This window comes from Ursus arctos, unplaced genomic scaffold (assembly GCF_023065955.2).
Source record: "Ursus arctos isolate Adak ecotype North America unplaced genomic scaffold, UrsArc2.0 scaffold_1, whole genome shotgun sequence".
Taxonomy (NCBI): domain Eukaryota; kingdom Metazoa; phylum Chordata; class Mammalia; order Carnivora; family Ursidae; genus Ursus; species Ursus arctos.
Window position 1 is genome coordinate 78227149 of NW_026622763.1, and position 14722 is coordinate 78241870.

A 14722-nucleotide genomic window follows, 5' to 3' on the forward strand; every position below is an offset into this window, starting at 1 on the left:
TTTGCATTCTTTTTTTCATATTTACATATGAATTGACATAGTAATTCTTTTCTTTCTTTTTTTTTTTTTAAAGATTTTATTCACCCATTTTAGAGATCAAGAGCATGAGCTGGGGGAGGGGCAAAGGAAGAGGGAGAGAAAATCCTAAGCGGGCTCCATGCCCAGACGTGGCGCCCGATGTGGGGCTCAATCTCAGGACCTTGAGATCATGACCTGAGCTGAAATCAAGAGTTGGGTGATTAACTGATGGAGCCACGCTGGCACCTCAGAACTGACATAGTAATTCTTATACTTGAGTAAAGGACAAACCTGTCTATTGATTTTATTTATTTATTTACCCTTTTCTTAAAAAAAGATTTATTTATTTATTTGAGAGAGAACGTTGGGGGGGTAGGGGCAGAAGGAGAGGGAGAGAGAATCTCAAGCAGACTCTGCAACAAGAGCAGAGCCTGATGCAGGGCTCCATTCCGCAACCCTGATATCGTGACCCAAGTGGAAACCAAGAGTTGGAAGCTCAACTGACTGAGGAACCTAGGTGCCCCAAGGACAAACCCTTTTATTTATTTATTTATTTTTTACTATAATATTTTTTATTATATTAGTCACCATACAGTACATCCCTGGTTTTTGATGTAAAGTTCGATGATTCATTAGTTGCATATAACACCCAGTGCACCATGTAATACGTGCCCTCCTTACTACCCATCACCAGCCTATCCCATTCCCCCACCCCCCTCCCCTCTGAAGCCCTCAGTTTGTTTCTCAGAGTCCTTAGTCTCTCATGCTTCATTCCCCTATCTGATTACCCCCCCCTTTCTTTATCCCTTTCTTCTCCTACCGATCTCCCTAGTTCTTATGTTCCATAGATGAGAGAAACCATATGATAATTGTCTTTCTCTGCTTGACTTATTTCACTTAGCATTATCTCCTCCAGTGCCGTCCATGTTGCAGCAAATGTTGAGAAATTGTTCTTTTTGATAGCTGAGTAATATTCCATTGTATATATGGACCACATCTTCTTAATCCAGTCATCTGTTGAAGGGCATCTCGGCTCCTTCCACGATTTAGCTATTGTGGACAATGCTGCTATGAACATTGGAGGGCATATGGCCCTTCTCTTCACTACATCTGTATCTTTGGGGTAAATAGCCAGTAGTGCAATGGCTGGATCATAGGGTAGCTCAATTTTTAACTTTTTAAGGGGCCTCCACACTGTTTTCCAGAGTGGCTGTACCAACTTGCATTCCCACCAACAATGTAGGAGGGATCCCCTTTCTCCACATCCTCTCCAACAATTGTTGTTTCTTGCCTTGTCCATTTTTGCCATTCTAACTGGCGTAAGGTGGTATCTCAGTGTGGTTTTGATTTGAATTTCCCTGATGGCTAATGATTTTGAACATTTTTTCATGTGTCTGTTAGCCATTTGTATGTCTTCATTGGAAAAGTGTCTATTCATATCTTCTGCCCATTTTATGATTTGTTTATTTGTTTCTCATGTATTGAGTTTGAGAAGTTCTTTGTAGATCTTGGATACCAGACTTTTATCTGTAGTGTCATTTGCAAATATATTCTCCCATTCCGTGGGCTGCCTCTTAGTTTTTTTGACTGTTTTCTTGGCTGTGCAGAAGCTTTTTATCTTAATGAAGTCCCACAAGTTCATTTTATCTTTTGTTTCTCTTGTCTTTGGAGATGTGTCATGAAAAAGGTTGCTTTGGCCAATGTCGTAGAGGTTGCTGCCTATGCTCTCCTCTAGGATTTTGATGGATTCCTGTCTCACATCGAGGTCTTTCATCCATTTGGAGTTTATCTTTGTGTATGGTGTGAGAGAGTGGTCAAGTTTCATTCTTTTGCATGTAGCTGTCCAATTTTCCCAGCACCATTTATTGAAGAGAATATCTTTTTTCCACTGGATGTTTTTTCCTGCTTTGTCGAAGATTAGTTGCCCATAGAGCCGAGGGTCCATTTCTGGGTTCTCTGTTCTGTTCCATTGGTCTATGTGTCTGTTTTTGTGCCAGTACCATGCTGTCTTTGTGATCACAAGGACAAACCCTTTTAAATGGAAAGAAGGAAATCTGACTGCCTGTGTTAACTTATTTTGAAAAGTACATTTAATTTTTATGCTAATGTTATTTAATGTTCAAACATAAAATTAGATATAAACCACTAATGATTACAGCTCTCTTGTAACTATAAATGTGTAGTAAATTTATAAACAAAACAAAACTAAATGAATAAAAATAAGTCAGAAACAGTAATGTCATGGGTGATATTTTGCCAAAACTCAGTTGTCCTTGAAATTTGAATATGGTGGTGGGTTTACTGAACCTTTTGAGAGTTTACAGTGGACTTGCCCTATCGTGGTTCCTTGGAGTTAATTAAGTCTCCAAGTTCTTCTTCTTTTTTTTTTTTTTTAAAGATTTAATTTATTTATTTGACAGAGAGAGACAGCCAGCGAGAGAGGGAACCCAAGCAGGGGGAGTGGTAGAGGAAAAAGCAGGCTCCCAGCAAAGCAGGGAGCCCGATGCGGGGCTCGATCCCAGGACTCTGGGATCACGCCCTGGGCTGAAGGAAGACGCTTAACGACTGAGCCCCCCAGGCGCCCCTAAGTCTCCAAGTTCTTCAAGAAATTGGAAGCCCTACTAAAAAAAAAAAAAACAACTTTCATTTGTTTGTACACTACGGTGTAATGTATATTTGGTCATCATTTGGTATGAATGCGTTATTTATATATTGTTTGTCTCTTTTGTCTCATTCATTTGCTTTGTAATTATAGTAGGATGACTTGGGCCTAACACAACTGAATCTCAAAGCAATGCTGAATTTGCTTTGTTTCTTAGTTATTTGGTAATATTATGTGATGTTAATGTGTGAATTTTAAAATTTTGTAAATAGATTATTATGAAAGTAAAAAAAAATTCAAAAGAATTATTAGAGAGATCTGGTTCTCAGAGAATATCCATGAACTTCCATTTGGGAAAGAGTGATTTGGTATCACTCATAGTTCTTAAATAGGTGCAATCTGATACATTAAAAATTCTACAATCCATGGCTCTTGTTTGAGTAACCTGCTTAAGCATAATGTGAAAAATTTTGACAAATGTTAGCTAGAATAGAAGACTTGGAGTTTTGTTACCTTTAACTGTAAGGTATCCATGTTAAATTCTTAAAAATAAATTTCAGTTTGTGGTATAATTTATAAGCATAAATCTAATTTTAAATAATTATTATAAGATTAATGACAGTATAATTTTTACATCTTTAAAAAAAGTTTATTAAGTTTTTAATTTTAGGGGTGCCTGGGTGGCTCATTTGGTTAAGCATCTGACTTTGGCTCAGGTCATGATCACAGGGTTCTGGGATCAAGTTCTGCGTCCAGCTCCACACCCAGCAGAGAGTCTGCTTCTCTTTCTCCCTCTCCCTCTGCCCCTCCCTCTGCTCCTGCGCTCTCTTGTTCTCTCTCTCAAATAAAATCTAAAAAATAAGTTTTAAATTTTAATTCTAGTATAGTAAACATGTGGTGTGTTATATTAGCTTCAGGTATACAATGTAGTGATTCAGCAGTTCTGTCTATACATGCTCAGTGCTCTTCATGATAAGTGTGCTCTTAATCCCCTTCACCTATTTCACCTATCCCCCCAACCTGCCTCCCGGAGGTAAGCATCAGTTTGTTCTCTATAGTTAAGAGTCTGTTTCAATTTATACATCTTTGGTTTGCATCAACATTTGTGAAATTTGACATGAATATGCCTGTCTTGAAAGTAGCTGGTAATAGAATCCTGGAATGTATGTATTTTGTTTGTTTTTAAGACTTTAGTTTTTTAGAACAGTTTTAGATCCGGAGCAAAATTGAGAAGGTATAGAGATTTCACCCCCCCCCCCCCGACTGATACATTTGTTATAATTGGTGAACCTGTGTTGACACATCATTATCACCCAATGTCCATAGTTTACTTTAGGGTTCACTCTTGGTGTTTTACATTTTATGGGTTTTGACAAATGTATAATGACACATATCCATTATGGAAGCATACAGAGTATTTTCACTGCTCTAAAAATTCCCTGTGTTCCACCTGTTCATCCCTCCCCTGACCAGCCTCTGGCCACCACTGATCTTTTTACTGTCTTCATAGTCTTGCCTTTTCTAGAATGTCATATTGTTGGAATCATACAGTATGTAGCCTTTTCAGATGCATCTTTTTTCATTTAGTGATATGCATGTAAGGTTCCTCCGTGTCTTTTTATGACTTGATAACTCATTTCTTTTTAGTGCTGAGTAGTATTCCATTGTATGATATACCACAGTTTTTATTCATTTACCTCCTGAAGGACAGACTTGGATTTTTCCCAAGTTTTGGCAGTTATGAATAGAGCTACTGTAAACATGTATAGATTTTTGTGTACCCATAAGTTTCCATCTCCTTTGGGTACATTCCAAGGAGTTGGATTACTGGATCATCTGGTAAGGGTATGTTTAGTTTTGTTGGAAACTGCCAACCTGTCTTCCAAAGTGGCTGTACCATTTTGCATTCCCTGATGGCATATGATGGGCACCTTTTCATGTGCTTAGTTGCCATCTGAATATCTTCTATGATGAGGTTTTTGTGAATGTCTTTGGCCCATATTTTAATTGAATTTTTTCCCTATTTTCAATTTTTAAGAGTTGTTTGTATATTTTGGATAGCATTCCTTTATCAGATGTGTCTTTTGTGGATATCTTCTTCCAGTGTGTGGCTTGCCTTATTTCTCTTGATGTTGTCTTTTGCAGAGTAGAGGTTTTTAATTTTAATGAAGTCTAGCTTATCAATTATTTCTTCCATGGATCATGCCTTTGATTTTTATTTTACTTTGTTTTTTAAGATTTTATTTACTTGACAGAGACACAGTGAGAGAGGAAACACAAGTAGGAGGAGTGGGAGAGGGAGAAGCAGGCTTCCTGCTGAGCAGGGAGCCCGACCCTGGGATCATGACCCGAGCCAAAGGCAGACGCTTAACGACTGAGCCACCCAGGCGCCCCCATGCCTTTGATTTTATATCTAAAAAGTTATTGCCATACCCAAGGTCACCCAGGTATGGGTGTTACATTCTAGGAGTTTCTCCTATGTTGTGTTTTAGGAGTTTCATATTTTGCAGTTTACTTTTACATCTGTAATCCATTTTGAGTTAGTTTTTGTGAAGAGTATAAACTCTGTATCTAGATACTTTTCTTTTTTTTTTTTTTGCATTTAGATGTCCAGTTTTTCCAGCATCATTTGTTGAAAAGACTCTTTGCTCTATTGTATTACCTTTGTTCCTTTGTTAAAGATCAGTTGACTCTATTTATGTGGGTCTGTTTCCAGGCTCTCTATTCTGTTCCATGGAACTTTTTTGTCCATTCTTTTACCAGTACCACCCTGTCTTGATTACTATAGGTCTGGAGTAAATCTTGAAGTTGAGTGGTGTTAGTCTTCCAGCTTTGTTTTTCTCCTTCAATATTGTATTGCCTATTCTATGTCTTTTCCCTCCCCTTATACATTTTAGAATCAGTTTGTTGATATACAAAAAATAATTTGCTTGTATTTTGGTTGGGATTGCCTTTCAGTTTGGGAAGAATGGACATCTTGACAGTATCGAGTCTTCCAATCCGTACATGGACTGTTTTTCCATTTATTTAGTTCTTCGATTTTGTTATCAAGAGTTTTGCCATGTTCCTCATATAGATCTTGCACATCTTTAAAAAAAATTTTTTTTATTTGAGAGAGAGAAAAAGAGAGTGCAAGAGCATGAGGGGGGAGGGAGAGGCAGGAGCAGACTCCCTGCTGAGCAGGGAGCCCAATGTGGGGCTTGATTCCAGGACCCTGAGACCATGACCCAAGCCAAAGGCAGATTCTTGACCAACTGAGCCACCCAGGCACCCCAATCTTGCACATATTTTATTAGGTATATACTTAAGTGTTGTATATTTTTGATTATTAATGTAAATGGTATTGTGTTTTTAATGTCAAATTTCACTTGCTTACTGCTAGAAAGCAATTGACTTGTATATTAACCTTAAATCCTGCCACCTTGTTGTAATCTCTTATTAGCTCCAAGAGTTTTTTCGTCAGGTCTTTTGGATTTCTATATAGGCAATCATGTCATCTGTGTCCTCTCCTCTCAAAGGGTTCCAGGAATAATTTTTTTCATTTAATACATTAGAAACCCTATAGTTTTATTAAATAAAATATATTAAGTTCACAGATAGCCCAAATAAAGCACTTCAAAATCCGCTATGTGCTCCCGGGTCAAAAAACAGATTACAAGGTAATCAAGAAGCATTCTTCTTCTTCTCATATAATGATCTGAGAGTTGTGCTTTCTTTGATTTTCAAGACTGAGACCAATTATTTAGTAAACATGGATGTACAATAAATGTATATATGCCCTTTTAGGAAAGAGTTAGCTATACTTTGATATCTGTGAAGATTTTTGTTTGTTTCAATCTCATCAGTTGATATTTATGACTTGTATATATTCATGACTTTATGACATAATGGCCATTAGGAAGATAACATCAGGATTTTAATGTATTGCCAGCTTTTTTTTTTCTAACGAGCGATCAATACAGAAGTATGTTTATAAAATTCAGAGTTCCTTTGTCTTACTTCAGTATGCCTTGAATACATACTTTATGTTGCAGCAGCAGAATAACGCCCTGAATACATACTTTATGTTGATTTATGTCAATGTTATATCACCCACAAACAGCATCTCTATTTATATTTTCTTCATACATTTTACATTACAGGGTCCTCAATCTTCTATAGAAAAGTAGATATACACAAAGCCTATTTAATATAAAAGGGCCTTTCATAGCTTTGCTGCAGCATCAGTCAGCTACATGATTTCACATATAGACTAGGAACAAAGGCAGAGCATGAAGTGATAATATTTGCTTTTCAAAAAATCTCAAATACTATCAATGTAAAAAAGGATGCATTGAAAATAATTATATTTATCCAAATATCTATCCTCTTGATCCTTTGAAGAAGTATATTATCAAATAAATTAAGTCTTTTAATTTTTTTTTTAAATTTATATATTTGACAGAGATAGCCAGCGAGAGAGGGAACACAAGCGGGGGGAGTGGGAGAGGAAGAAGCAGGCTCCCAGCAGAGGAGCCCGATGTGGGACTCGATCCCGGAACGCCGGGATCACGCCCTGAGCCGAAGGCAGATGCCTAACGACTGTGCTACCCAGGCGCCCCAAGTCTTTTAATTTTGAATTATTCTTTTTTTTTTTTAAAGATTTTATTTATTTATTTGACAGAGATAGAGACAGCCAGCGAGAGAGGGAACACAAGCAGGGGGAGTGGGAGAGGAAGAAGCAGGCTCATAGCGGAGGAGCCTGATGTGGGGCTCGATCCCAGAATGCCGGGATCACGCCCTGAGCTGAAGGCAGACGCTTAACGACTGAGGCACCCAGGCGCCCCTAATTTTGAATTATTCTTATAGTAAATACTCTGCTTTAGAGTAATGTCTGAAAAGTGTTAATGACTTGCTGCTTTTACTATGAATCCAAGAAAAGGTGTTGATTTTTTTCATTGTGTTGAGCTTTTTACTTGTTAGGATGGAATGGTGACTTCCAAGCTCCTTCCATGAACAATCAGAATCTAGAATTCTTTATAGTGTTGTTGTTGTTGTTGTTTTTAACATTTATTTGACAGAGAGAGCACAAGCAGGGGGAGCTGCAGGCAGAGGGAGAGGGAGAAGCAGGCTCTCCATGGAGCGGGAGCGGGAGCCGGATGCAGGGCTCCATCCCAGGACCCTGCGATCATGACCTGAGCTGAAGGCAGAGGCTTAACTGTCTGAGCCACCTAGGCGCCCCTACAGTGTTTTTTAAAAAGTCTTTATCTTCGGCCAAATTTGGTATCAACTCTGTTGTTAATTCAAGTATTGCAGAGAGTGAAATTACTAAGGATTAGTATAGAAAAGAAAAAAAAAAGCTAATATAGATATCCTTAACTCTTTGAAAGTTAAACTGGATATCATTTGATTATTTTGTTGACTGCTACTTCTTCAAAAGAATTTTGCTCTCCCTGGAAACACATACCTATTGTTGTTAATTTTGACTCCTATCCTATATAGGAGAGGCTAGTGGAACATAGTGGACTTTGAACAGTTAATGACCACTCAAAGAGATAATGACAGTTGTTACATAGAACCATTTGTAGTTTTAGAAAGTGGTTTTACATTCATTATCTTATTTGGTGTTCACACTACTTAGAATGGTTGATATAGAGGTTTATTTCCTCTGCTTTGTCACTGAGGAAATTAAGAAATTGTTACTCTTGTCCAAATTGATATGTTGTAGTAAATAGAGATTACATGAAAATAAAAGGTTTTTGGTTCAGAGGTTTGTGTACTTTCTACTGGACCACATTCTTTCTCTAAAACTAGGACAAGATGGTGTCTGCATTTAGCAGCATAGAATATGTATTTTTACCATTGTTTTGCCTTGGGACCTTGGAAATAATGAAGTAACCACTTTTTACTGTGTACTCTATTTTGATACTTAGCAATTTAATGTCTCATAGAGTTGTAACACTTAAAATGCTTGAGAAGAAGAGTTCCTTTGATTATTTTATTTTTTTAAAGATTTATTTTATTTATTAGTGCAGAGGAGGGAGTGGGGGAGGGGCAGAGGGAGAGGCTCTCAAGCCGACTGAGCACTGAGCGTGAAGCCCAACATGGGGCTCGACCCCATGACCCTGAGACCATGATCCAAGCCAAAATCAAGAGTAGGACTCCCAACTGACTAAGCCACCCAGGCACTCCTTTAGTTGTTTTTATTTTAATTTCTTATTATTTACCATGATTATTATCCATTTTTATTTACTTTGTCATTTTTACTAATTATAATTGTCTTATCATTATTATTTTAATGAGATATTACATTATAGACACATTTCACACTCAGAGTGGAAGGAAAGGACAAATTCAGGCAAGTAGAAAAATGAATGCCAGAATTTATATATTCAAATCAGTGCTGCCTTTCCAAACAGTAATCTTGAGAAGCTGTATATTTGCTGCCATTGCTCAAAATATCCAGTGGATCTCATTTTTTAGATAGTGGCTATAGGATTTTATTTGCATCTATACAAAGAGGTACCTATTCAACATGAAAATATTAGTCAACTGAATCAGTAGTTGTTGGGTTTACATGATACTGATAATTAACATGCTGAACCTTTTCAACTAGTGTGTGTAGATTCAGAAACAGTGGTTTTGATTAGTGTTCTTGTAGAGTAGATTGATAGGCTGGGTTATCTTTAAAAAATTAATGATTTTTTTTTCCCCCTTAGTCAGCAGATAAGCAGCGAGCTCTAGAAGAAACCAAAGCCTACACCACCCAGTCCTTAGCAAGTGTTGCCTATCTGATAAATACCTTGGCCAACAATGTCCTACAGATGCTGGATATTCAGGCATCCCAACTACGAAGGATGGAATCTTCAATCAATCATATTTCACAAGTGAGACCACACTGTTTTTCTATTCTGCCTATGAGGAACACTTTTTAAACACAGGCTTTCTGTATAACGCTGGCAGCCTTTACTCTGTGATTTAACTCATGTGTGATTTGGAAAATTACAAATTCAGTATCAGGTTGTTTTTTATTCTTTTTGTGGAGTGATTATCTTCTCTGTGATTTTGACAGGGAAGGAGATTTTAATGGTTTCTATTAAAATTCAGTAGTCATATTAAAATAATCAGCCTTGAGGTAAAAATTTGGTTTCTACCAATTTTTACCAAATTTCATGTTTCTTTATCTTTTTAAAAAAATATTAATATGATAACCTGATCACTTCTTTAAATTTTTTTTTTCTCTTGGTAGGATTTTTGTTTACCAGGATGGTACCATACCTCAATAATGGGAATATTAATCTACGTGAATTTACAAAATTATCTTTATGTGAGACTTAAAAAAGTTAATGTTATACTTTTTCCATTTTAAAAGCCATTCTCATATAGAAAAAGAATAAAATGGAAAAAAACCCCTTTTCCTTCTGTTCAAACTTTTTACCTTTACTACTTTGCTTTACTTTGTTCCAATACTTTTTTCTTGTAAATAGTTTTTAAAATGTAGTTGTGATTATATTATGTATAGAATTTTGGATTTTACTCTTTTAACTTACTATGGTAACAGACGTCTTCCCATGATGTTATAAGCTCTTCATAAACATTTCAGTGGCTGCGTAATGTTGCATGTATATGTTATTGCTTTCATAACCATTTCTTCATAACCATTTCTGTATTTTGGAGCCATTTAAATACTTTGGTGAAAAGTGAATTTGTAATTGCAAAATGAATTTTAAAAAACATTAAAAAGATAAAGGTTTTGATTTGCCTGCTTCTCTTTCATGAGATCTTTGGAGCTTTTCTAGTTTAGTACTCTTGTTATTTGAGTAACTTTAGGTAGTTTCTTTTTTTTTTTAAGATTTTTTATTTATTTGTCAGAGAGCACAAGCAGGGAGAGTGGCAGGCAGAGGGAGAAGCAGGCTCCCTGCTGAGTAAGGAGCCTGATGTGGGGCTTGATTCCAGGACCCTGGGATCATGACCTGAGCTAAAGGGAGATGCTTAACTGCCTGAGTCACGCAGGTGCCCCTAAACTTTTTTTTTTTTTTTTAATAGGCTCCATGCCCAGTGTGGAGCCCAATGTGGGGCTTTGAACTCATAACTCTGATCAAGATCTGAGCTGAGCTAAAAGTTACTTAACCGACTGAGCCACCCAGGCATCCCTTGATGTAGTATTCAACACTCTTTTATACCTAAATGATTAGAACTCTTCTGCAATAACAAGTTTTAAAATGTGCATAATAAAAAAATGTACATTATATTTTCTTTTTGTTTATCTTAAGAGTTCAGGACTCTTCTGAAATTGACTAATCCAACAGTTTTTCAAAGTCTGAACCTTAACTTGTGTAATTAAATAAAATATAGTCCAGATAACCAAATCAGATATGGGAGGGCTCACTAATATTTCTGTATTTGAAAGTTCATCAGACTAACTTAGAGGGATTTCTTGTTATTTAATACTAAATTTAATCTTAAATATGAATTTGCCACTGTAAGGTTTTCTTTACATCCCATATAAACTTTTTTTTTTTAAAGATTTTATTTGTTTATTTGAGAGAGTCAGAAAGAGAGAGAGGGCAAGCACGAGATGGGGGAGGGTCAGAGGGAGAAACAGACTCCCCGCTGAGCAGAGAACCCGATGTGGGGCTCAATCTCAGGACCCTGGGATCCTTGAGCTGAAGGGAGATGCTTAAACTCCTGAGTCACCCAGGTGCCCCTGAACTTTTTTTTTTTTTTTTTTTCTAAGTAGGTTTCATGCACAGTGTGGAGCCCAACGCGGGGCTTTGAACTCATAACCCTGATCAAGACCTGAACTGAGAGAAGAGTTAGATGCTTAACCAACTAAGCCACCCAGGTGCCTCCCCCCCATATAAACTTCTGTAGATTTTTTATAACTTGTTGCTTGTTGTATTGCTGTGTCTCTTAAAGTAAAAAACAAAACCCCCAAAGAATTGGTGAGTTTGGGTTTTTTTTGAATTGGTGAGTTTTAATGAAATAAATGAGAGGTAAATTTTATTCTGAATAGACCCTTTAGAAGAAATAATAATGATGAAATAGATGAACTTGGTTTTCTATAGGAAGAATGTTGACAAATTGCTAATCTGATAGAGAATTTTGAAGTTTACACTTGAAAGTCTTAAAATTTCTGCATTTTTGAAGTCTTAGCAAAGGATCCAAAAAAGAAGAAAAGTGCAAATGCAGAAGAAAAATTAATATATTAGAGTTCCTAATTTAGAGGACGAACAGCTTGTTATTAGTTTGTAAGAGAAAGTAGGAGAGACTGTGAAGGTAGAAGACAAGCAAATGACAGTGAAAGATAATCATCTATTTTTTTAAAGTAATCTGCATACCCAGTGTGGGGCTCCATTGAACTCATGACCCTGAGATCAAGAGTCAGATGCTCTACTTACTGAGCCATCCAGGTTTCCCAATAATCATCTGTTTTTTTATTAGAATTCTGTACTACTTTGGTAGAGAAGAGTAGCAGTCTTGAGGAGGAAGGTGAATAAGTCTACCCTTAGTTGTAATTATATGTATCAGTTCAGTTAATGAGAACATTTTATTTTTGAGTAGCACATAAATGTGCATATAATTAATAGGTCTAATTAGTACTATCTTTTAAAGTATTTTAATGGAATAAGTGAAAAATGCGAGCGATAAATGGATAAGAGATTTAGTAGGTCAGAAATAACAGGGGCCTGAGTCAGAGCCCTGAATATGTTGAATCTTCTTTTAAAAAATTGATTTATTTATTTTTATTATTTGTTTTGAATCATCTTCATTTGGAGTCAAACAATTCTTGGATGGGTGAGGGATCTGCAGCTGTCCAACATCTGTTAAGTCTATACAAAATAGTATGTTGGGTGAGAGCCTGAATAGAGAAATGGGATGATGGAAGCTATATCTAAGAAATCAGTAAATTTTTAAAATTACATATTTTTTACCATTTGCTTTAAGGATTGAAATATTTTTCAGTTGTGTTTAATGTACAGGTAGAGTCTTGTTTTAAAAGTCAATTGAACATCAAAACTATTTTATACTCTTTAAACTGAAAGATAATTTTATAGTATGAGAAAACATTTTCTGTTTACAAAGCAAATACTCAGTAAATACTCTTAATACAAGGATTGGTAAGCTTTTTCTGTAAAGGGACAGAGTCGATATTTTAGGCTTTGTGGGCCAGATATGTGGTATCAGTCTCATATTCTTCTCTCCGTATGTTTTTAAGCAACTATTTAAAAATGTAAAAAACTATTTTTAGCTTGTAGGTGTTATAAAAGCAGTCTGTAGGCCAGATTTGGCATGTAAGCTGTAGATTACAAGCCCTTATTCTAAAATGCTGTTTTTTCCCAAATGTTTGGTACTTATATTTTTTATTATTCTTAAGCTTTATTAAAAATACTATATTTTTAGAGGGAGCCAGGAAGTTCTTTCAGTATCTTGAGACTAGATTTTTTTTTTTTTCAATTTGAGCAAAAATATTAGGTTCAGAGAATTTGGAGAGAAGATTGGGTTGAAGAGGCAAAGATATGGAGGCTCAGTCAGGTCAAAGGCAACATCACATGTTTATTGGGACGGTGGTAGGTATCAAGAGTTGTTTTGTAGGGTTGTCTGGTAGGGTGGTTGAAGAGTAGGAGTTACCAGATCTCTGACATATTTGATTTCTTTCCTTATCAGTATCTTTTTCCTGTCTCCTAGGTAAGAACCTTATCACTTTCCGCCTCCTGTGCTCTCTCTTCTCCATAGATTTGGGAGTGGGGAGGATCAGGGATCTAGGTTTTACTTTGGTTCTTCTGCTGACTTGCCTGACATCTGACTTACTTGAACTTCAGTTTTCTCATCTGTAAAATGGTAGGACCGATTAGATGATTCCTTAGCTCTCTTCAATTTGAATTCGTTTTTCTTTTGAGATTCTCACAAACCAACTTGATTTATATTTGCTTTTTTTTTCCTTTCTATTCTGCTAGCTTTGCTATTCACCTCAATCTTTGCCCCACTGACCTCAACTTTTTCTTTTCTTTTCTCTTCTCTTTTCCTTTTTCTTTTCTTTTCTTTTTCTTAAGGATTTTATATATTTATTTGATAGAGAGAGAGAGAGCCAGTGAGAGAGGGAACACAAGCTGGGGGAGTGGGAGAGGGAGAAGCAGGCTCCCAGCAGAGGAGCCCGATGCGGGGCTCGATCCCAAAACCCTGGGATCACGCCCTGAGCCGAAGGCAGACGCTTAACGACTGAGGCACCCAGGCACCCCCGACCTCAAGTTTCTATCACTCCGATGAAACAACTGTTTTCTAAATTATTCTGAATTAAAATCTGAGGACGGGAATTCCATTGACTTTAGCAATTATGTATCATGAAGATGTATCAGTAACATACATAGTTGTATTGTGTTCAACAAAACAAAGTAATAACTCCTTCTGTAAATGTCAGAGGTTTTGAAAAACAAGATAGAAATGATTATGAATATTTAGTATCAGACTTTTTTTTTGTAGTAAATGGATAATATAGCATTAAGTAGTGTACTAATTTATACCACACTCACCGTCAGAAGTATTAGGATAGGTTTTTGATGTGGATTACCTTAGGTATTTTAAGGATGGCAATTTTATTATTTTTTTATTTATCTTTTTAAGTAATCTCTTACACCCATTGTGGGGCTCGCACTCACAACCCTGAGATCATGCTCCACTGAGTGAGCCAGCCAGGTAGGTGCCCCAAGGAGGGCAGTTTTTTTTTAAAGATTTGTTTTATTTTTTAAATAATAATTTCTTCTTCAAGATTTTTTTTTTTTAAGATTTTTACCCATTTTTTTGACAGAGAGTGAGAGAACCCAGGTGGGTGGGAGTGGCAGAGGGAGAGGGAGAAGCAGGTTCCTCGCTGAGCAGGGAGCCCGACATAGGGCTCAATCCCAGGACCCTGGGATCATGACCTGAGCCAAAGGCAGATGTTTAACCAACTGAGCCACGCAGGTGCCCCCAAAATTCAGTTTTAAATTAAGGAAATCCTACTAAAAGTTATCAATATGTAATTATGCATAGAAAGTAGGATTTATGTAGTTCTTTAACTTATATATAGTTTATATCATTTTATTAAAAAAATGAATAACAAAATTATCATTTAGTAGTAACTAATTT

The 14722-nt window shown here is 36.5% G+C and overlaps 1 protein-coding gene across 11 annotated transcripts in view; it reads left to right on the forward strand.

Annotated features, from left to right (window-relative positions):
- Positions 1 to 14722, forward strand: part of ABI2 (abl interactor 2) — a 115129-nt gene that overhangs the window by 53819 nt on the left and 46588 nt on the right. For all 11 annotated transcript variants that reach the window (XM_026492143.4, XM_044381241.3, XM_026492140.4 and 8 more), the window contains exon 2: positions 9319 to 9486. In XM_026492143.4, the coding sequence (XP_026347928.1) occupies positions 9319 to 9486 (168 nt within the window). The remainder of the gene's footprint in view (positions 1 to 9318; positions 9487 to 14722) is intronic.